General features: G+C 50.8%; 1 protein-coding gene across 8 annotated transcripts in view; it reads right to left on the bottom strand.

Moving 5' to 3' along the window:
* Positions 1 to 4,490, bottom strand: part of ADA2 (adenosine deaminase 2) — a 35,841-nt gene extending 31,351 nt beyond the window's left edge. For 2 of the 8 annotated variants that reach the window (XM_035284718.3, XM_035284619.3), the window contains exons 1-2: positions 4,411 to 4,490; positions 1,461 to 1,828 (exon numbers count right to left, since the gene is read on the bottom strand). In XM_035284718.3, the coding sequence (XP_035140609.1) occupies positions 1,461 to 1,828; positions 4,411 to 4,463 (421 nt within the window). In that variant the 5' untranslated portion in view covers positions 4,464 to 4,490. Of the gene's footprint in view, positions 1 to 1,460; positions 1,849 to 4,041; positions 4,154 to 4,410 lie in introns of those variants that run through there. The other 6 variants (XM_035284920.3, XM_035284798.3, XM_054242114.2 and 3 more) reach the window with 3 other exon arrangements.
* Positions 4,491 to 6,000: the final 1,510 nt, after the last annotated feature.

The following is a 6,000-nucleotide window of genomic DNA, read 5'->3' on the forward strand; positions in this document are numbered from 1 at the left end:
GATTGTGCCACTGCCCTCCGGCCTGGCGCCTGGCGACAGAGCAAGACTCTGTCTCAAAAAACAAACAACAACTATGTTTATAACATTAAAAGAAAAAAAACACAGGTTTTGGAAAGTCTTTGTAAACTGCAAATTGCTATTATTTTTCAATTTTAAATTGACATTTTTGGCTGGGTGCGGTGGCTCATACCTGCAATCCCAGCACTTTGGGAGGCTGAGCTGCCCAGGCCAGGAGAGGAAATAATTAGCATCCTGCACATGTGAGTAGCCAGGGTGGTGGTGCACCTGTAACCCGAGCTACTCTGGAGGCTGAGTGGAGAGCAGCGCTCAAGCCCGGGGGGTGAAGGTTGCAGTGAGCTATGATGGCACCACTGCATTCCAGCCTGGCAGACATGGTGAAACCCTGTCTTTACTAAAAATATTAAAATGGGCCGGGCATGGTGGCTCACACCTGTAATCCCAGCACTCTGGGAGGTCGAGGCGGGTGAATCACAAGGTCAGGAGATCGAGACCACCCTGGCCAACATGGTGAAACCCCATCTCTACTAAAATGCAAAAAAAAAAAACTAGGCAGGCATGGTGGCACACGCCTGTAGTCCTGAGGCAGGGCTGAGGCAGGGGAGGCTGAGGCAGGGGAATCGCTTGAACCTGGGAGGTGGAGGTTGCAGTGAACTGAGATCATGCCACACTGTACTCCAGTCTGAGCAACAGAGCCAGACCGTCTTTTAAAAAAATAATAGGCCATGCATGGTGGCTCAAGCCTGTAATCCCAGCACTTTGGGAGGCCGAGATGGGTGGATCACACAGTCAAGAGATCAAGACCATCCTGGCCAACATGGAGAAACCCCGTCTCTACTAAAAATACAAAAAAAAAAAAAAAAAAATTTAGCCAGGCATGGTGGCACGTGCCTGTGGTCCCAGCTACTCGGGAGGCTGAGGTGGAAGAATCACTTGAACCCAGGAGGTGGACGTTGCAGTGAGCCGAGACTGTGCCACCGCACTCCAGCCTGGTGACAGAGCAAGAATCCATCTCAAAAAAAAAAACCAAAAAACAAAAATTAGCCAGGCATGGATGCTAATTATTTCATCATTCATGGAGGTGTGTTTATACCATCCAGGATGCTATATCATATTATGGTAGCTTAGCCCCTGGGAAAGGCGTAGAAGAAAGATTGTAAGGAAAGCTATGAAGGGAATAGCACAGTCTCAAGGCTGGATGCTTTTCCAACTTTTCCAGGGAAGACCAGGAATATTCAGGCCCATCCTGATTGTCGCAAGTCCCCTAGGTCTTGGTTTCTGACACCCTTCTCCTAGTCTACCCGTAAGGACAGCGGAGCAGAGCGGCTGAGTGAGGTCTCTGTGCTCTGTCTAAAATAGAAACAGCTACAAGCACGACAGCAGCTCCGAGATGAGTCCCTCTGCCTTCCCGGCACCCAAAACCACGCCTTTCCAAAGCTTACCTTTTGGCATCATCCTGAGGATGTTAAACACCTGACTTCTGTCAATGAGATGCTTGGCCCGGAAAAAGTGCATGCTGGGTGGGAATAGCAGGGTCTTCATGGCCTCCTTCATCTCAGTGACTTTGAGGGTCATGAGCTTCTCATTGGCCCGCTCCTCCTTGATGTTCAGCACCAGCTGCCCCCCCAGCTGCATCATCTTTTCTTTTGTCAACAGATGCTCCCGTGTTTCATCCATGGACAGAGCTGAGCCGAAGAAAGACACTGCCGCAGCCAACAGCAAGAAGCACAGGGCTGACCACCCAGATGGTCCATTCCCCAACATCGGGACGCCTGGGCGAGGAAACGGCTCCGATGGAGACTCCACGGGACTGCAAAGGGGAGTGGGTGACTGAAAAATGAGATTTAAGGATTAAACTCTGATCTTCATTTTCTTATCCTGCTCTCAGATTACCAGAAGGCAGGATAGTGAAGGATTCTTCTTCCAGACCCCAGAGAAAAGACCTACTGGTACAGATAGGTAGGGGTTTCCCAAATTAAAGGTCACCATGAGGACAAGGCCGGGTGCGGTGGCTCAAGCCTGTAATCCCAGCACTTTGGGAGGCGGAGGCGGGCGGATCACGAGGTCAAGAGATCGAGACCATCCTGGCCATGGTGAAACCCCGTCTCTACTAAAAATACAAAAACTAGCCGGGTGTGGTGGCATGTGCCTGTGGTCTCAGTGGCATGTGCCTGTGGTCCCAGCTACTCAGGAGGCTGAGGCAGAAGAATTGCTTGAACCCAGGAGGCAGAGGTTGCAGTGAGCCGAGATTGCGCCCCTGCACTCCAGCCTGGAGAGAGAGCAAGACTCTGTCTCAAAAAAAAAAAAAAAATTACCCATGTGTAGTGCTGCACACCTGTTGTCCCAGCTACACAGTAGGCTGAGGTGGGAGGATCACTTGAGTCTGGGAAGTCGAAGCTGCAGTGAGCCGTGAGGGTACCATTGCATTCCTGCCTGGGTGACAGAGTGAGAAGCTATCCACCCCACTGCCAGAAGAAAAAAAAAAAAACAGAAAAACAAAAAAACCCTACAGTCAGATCGAAGAAATAAGTTCTTTTTTTTTTGAGACAGAGTTTGACTCTTGTTACCCAGACTGGAGTGTAATGGCGCGATCTCGGCTCACCACAACCTCTGCCTCCTGGGTTCAGGCAATTCTCCTGCCTCAGCCTCCTGAGTAGCTGGGATTACAGGCACGCGCCACCATGCCCAGCTAATTTTTTGTATTTTTTAGTAGAGACAGGGTTTCACCATGTTGACCAGGATGGTCTCGATCTCTTGACCTCGTGATCCACCCGCCTCGGCCTCCCAAAGTGCTGGAATTACAGACTTGAGCCACTGAGCCCGGCCCTTAGAAAAAATAAGTTCTAATGTTTCATAGCAGACTAGGGTGACGATACTTAGCAACAATATTATGTATATTTCAAAGTAACTAAAAAAGAAGACTTAGGCCGGCCTTCTTTGGGAGGCCAAGGCGGGTGGATCATGAGATCAAGAGATCGAGACCATCCTGGTCAACATGGTGAAACCCCGTCTCTACTAAAAATAAAAAACTTAGCTGGGCACGGTGGTGCGTGCCTGTAATCCCAGCTACTCGGGAGGCTGAGGCAGGAGAATTGCCTGAACCCAGGAGGCGGAGGTTGCGGTGAGCCGAGATCGCACCATTGCACTCCAGCCTGGGTAACAAAAGTGAAACTCCGTCTCAAAAAAAAAAAAAAAAAGAAGGAACTAGTTTCAGCAAGATGCAGTTACGGTAGAAGCCGCACCCCCAGGTAAGAGTGCTGAACTTCAGAAGAACTCTTTTAGCTTCATTAAGCTCTTGACTCTCTTTTTTGACTACAGTGTTTGCCGCTACTGAGATCTCTAGGGCAGGAGCAGGCTGGGTTCTGTGTCACCATCCCACCTACCCTCTACTGCATTCTTCATCGACAGCCCCGCCCCCTGTCCCTGTCTCCCTGGTGACACATAATGAAGGCCATCAAGCTCCCACATCTCCAACTTCGTCCTCTCCAAGGAAGGCACCAAAAGCACTTGTGCCCCAGCAACTGTGGACTTTTCCAGGCAGCCAGACAAAAGTTTATCTGACGCTGCTAAGACCCGCCTGATTGTATCCTAGAAAAAAACAATCCCTGTTCACAATGTATTGCTCTATCTACCGCATCTTCTCTCCTCCACAAAATATTCCTTTTACTTGTAAAAGAGGGTGCATGGAGGCCAGGCGTGGTGGCTCACGCCTGTATTCCAAGCACTTTGGAGGCCAAGGTAGGTGGATCAGCCAAGGTCGGGAGTTCAAGACCAGCCTGACCAACATGGTGAAACCCTGTCTTTTAAATAAATAAAATAAAAGAGGGTGCATGAAAACTTCATGAAGTAGTTTGCTTCCAGACTAAGAAGAGACGAGGTAGCTCATGCCTATAATCCCAACACTTTGGGAGGCCGAGGTGGGCTGATCACCTGAGGTTAGTGGTTCAAGATCAGCCTGGCCAACATGGTGAAACCCCGTCTCTACTAAAAATACAAAAGTTACCCGGGCATGGTGGCACGTACCTGTAATCACAGCTATCAGGGAGGCTGAGGCACGAGAATCTCTTGAATCTGAGAGGTGGAGGTTGCAGCGAGCCGAGATCCTGCCACTGCACTCCAGCCTGGGTGACAGAGTGAGACTCTGTCTCCAAAAAAAAGAAAAAAAAAGGAAGAAGAAAGGAGTAGACCACACGCATCCGTGGTCCTGAGTAAATGGCCTTGGGCCCATTTTCGAAAGCGTGCTGGGGAGAAAGCCTGTTACTCCTCCACTGTCTCAGGCCATCTGGGGGAGACGCAGGGAGAGGCGCAGCAGGTAAACCAATCCCAAGCTCCAGACTTCCCAGCTACCTCCTGAACCTCACCAGCCCAGAGCCCCCGGGGGACCCCGGTTACCTCGGAACAGCTCTGGAAACTGAAGGCTGTTTGCTTAGTGCCCCGGCGTCCATGCAGAGCACCAGAAAAGCTCACCCACTGTTTCACTTCCTGTCCGGGCAGGTTTTACTTCTCTCCAGTGTGCACAGAAGATCCGAGGACGGGCAGGGGAGAGGGGCTCTGCGGCGCGGAGGCAGCTGGAGCGGCAAGTGTGCGGCTTACATGCGTGCCTGCTGTGTGCATTTGAGTTTGATGTGGGGTGCCTGTGTGCATGTTCTTGTGGGTGTTTGTGTGTTGGTGTGTGTTTATGGGTGTAGGGGTTGTTTGTGGTTTTTTTTTTTTTTTTTTTGAGATGGAGTTTTGCTCTTGTTGCCCAGCCTGGAGTGCAATGGCGCAATCTCAACTCACTCTAACCTCTGCCTCCCGGGTTCAAGCAATTCTCCTGCCTCAGCTTCCCAAGTAGCTGGTATGACAGGCATGTGCTACCACGCCCAGCTAATTTTTTTTTTTTTTTTGTATTTTTAGTAGAGACAGGGTTTCACCATGTTGGCCAGGCTGATCTCAAACTCCTGACCTTGTGATCCGGCTGCCTCAGCCTCCCAGAGTGCTGGGATTACTGGCATGAGCCACTGCTCCTGGCTGCATGTGGGTTTATGTGTGTTGGAGGGATGGTGTGTGTATGTCGTATCTTTGAAAGTTTCACAACATATTAGTTCTGGAAACACGCACTGCAAAGAGGCACTCCAAAATCTGTCCATGAACCCTCGGAAGTGTCTCCACTCAAAATTCGATTGTGGACTGTGGGGCAATTCATTAGACAGAGGGTAAAAGCGGCTATAACAAAATGTATGTTTCAGGGGGAACTCAGGGACACGGGGACAGGACAGTAGAGGGGGTGGGGAGGCGGGAGACAAGAGCTGGGGTGTGAGGAGGACCAGCAAGGATGAGTGCTCCGAGAAACAGGTGGGGCGGACAGGGCCCCTGCGCCCAGGACGTTGGGGTCGACCTCACTTGGTACCTGGCCTTAGCACTCTGGCAGCGGGTTCTCGACCAAGTGTTTCAACTTTATCCTTCAGTTCCCTGATCTGACAACGAGGATAATAAAAGTGCCCACCGCAGAGGGTCCGTCCTGAGAATGAAAGGAGGAACACATGCAGAGTACCTGTCACATAGTGAGCTCTTCATAAGTACCAGCTGTGACTGTTCTTGGATGTAACTATGGGGTTGCCGCATGCAGGCCAATTAGAAATGTAGACGTGAGAGGCTGCACCAGGGACCTCCACGGCACACGCATAGTATAAAGACTCTCTTGCACTCACTCCTCCCCAGTCCCATGCAAATCTACCCCCAGACCCCAAATGTGCCCCCGAAGCCCACGGTGCTTTCAGTTCTGCAGCTTCCCTACATCTGGAGCCTTCGTGCTCCTTTTGGTCATCTTCTTTAAAAAGTAACAAGGTCGGCTGGGCGCAGTGGCTCATGCCTGTAATCCCAGCACTTTAAGAGACCGAGGCAGGCAGATCACTAGGTCAGGAGTTCAAGACCAGCCTGGCCAAGATGGTGCAACCCCGTCTCTACTAAAATACAAAAATGAGGCGTGGTGATGCGTGCCTG

The sequence above is a fragment of the Callithrix jacchus genome, chromosome 1 (genome assembly GCF_049354715.1).
Source record: "Callithrix jacchus isolate 240 chromosome 1, calJac240_pri, whole genome shotgun sequence".
Classification (NCBI taxonomy): Eukaryota; Metazoa; Chordata; class Mammalia; order Primates; family Cebidae; genus Callithrix; species Callithrix jacchus.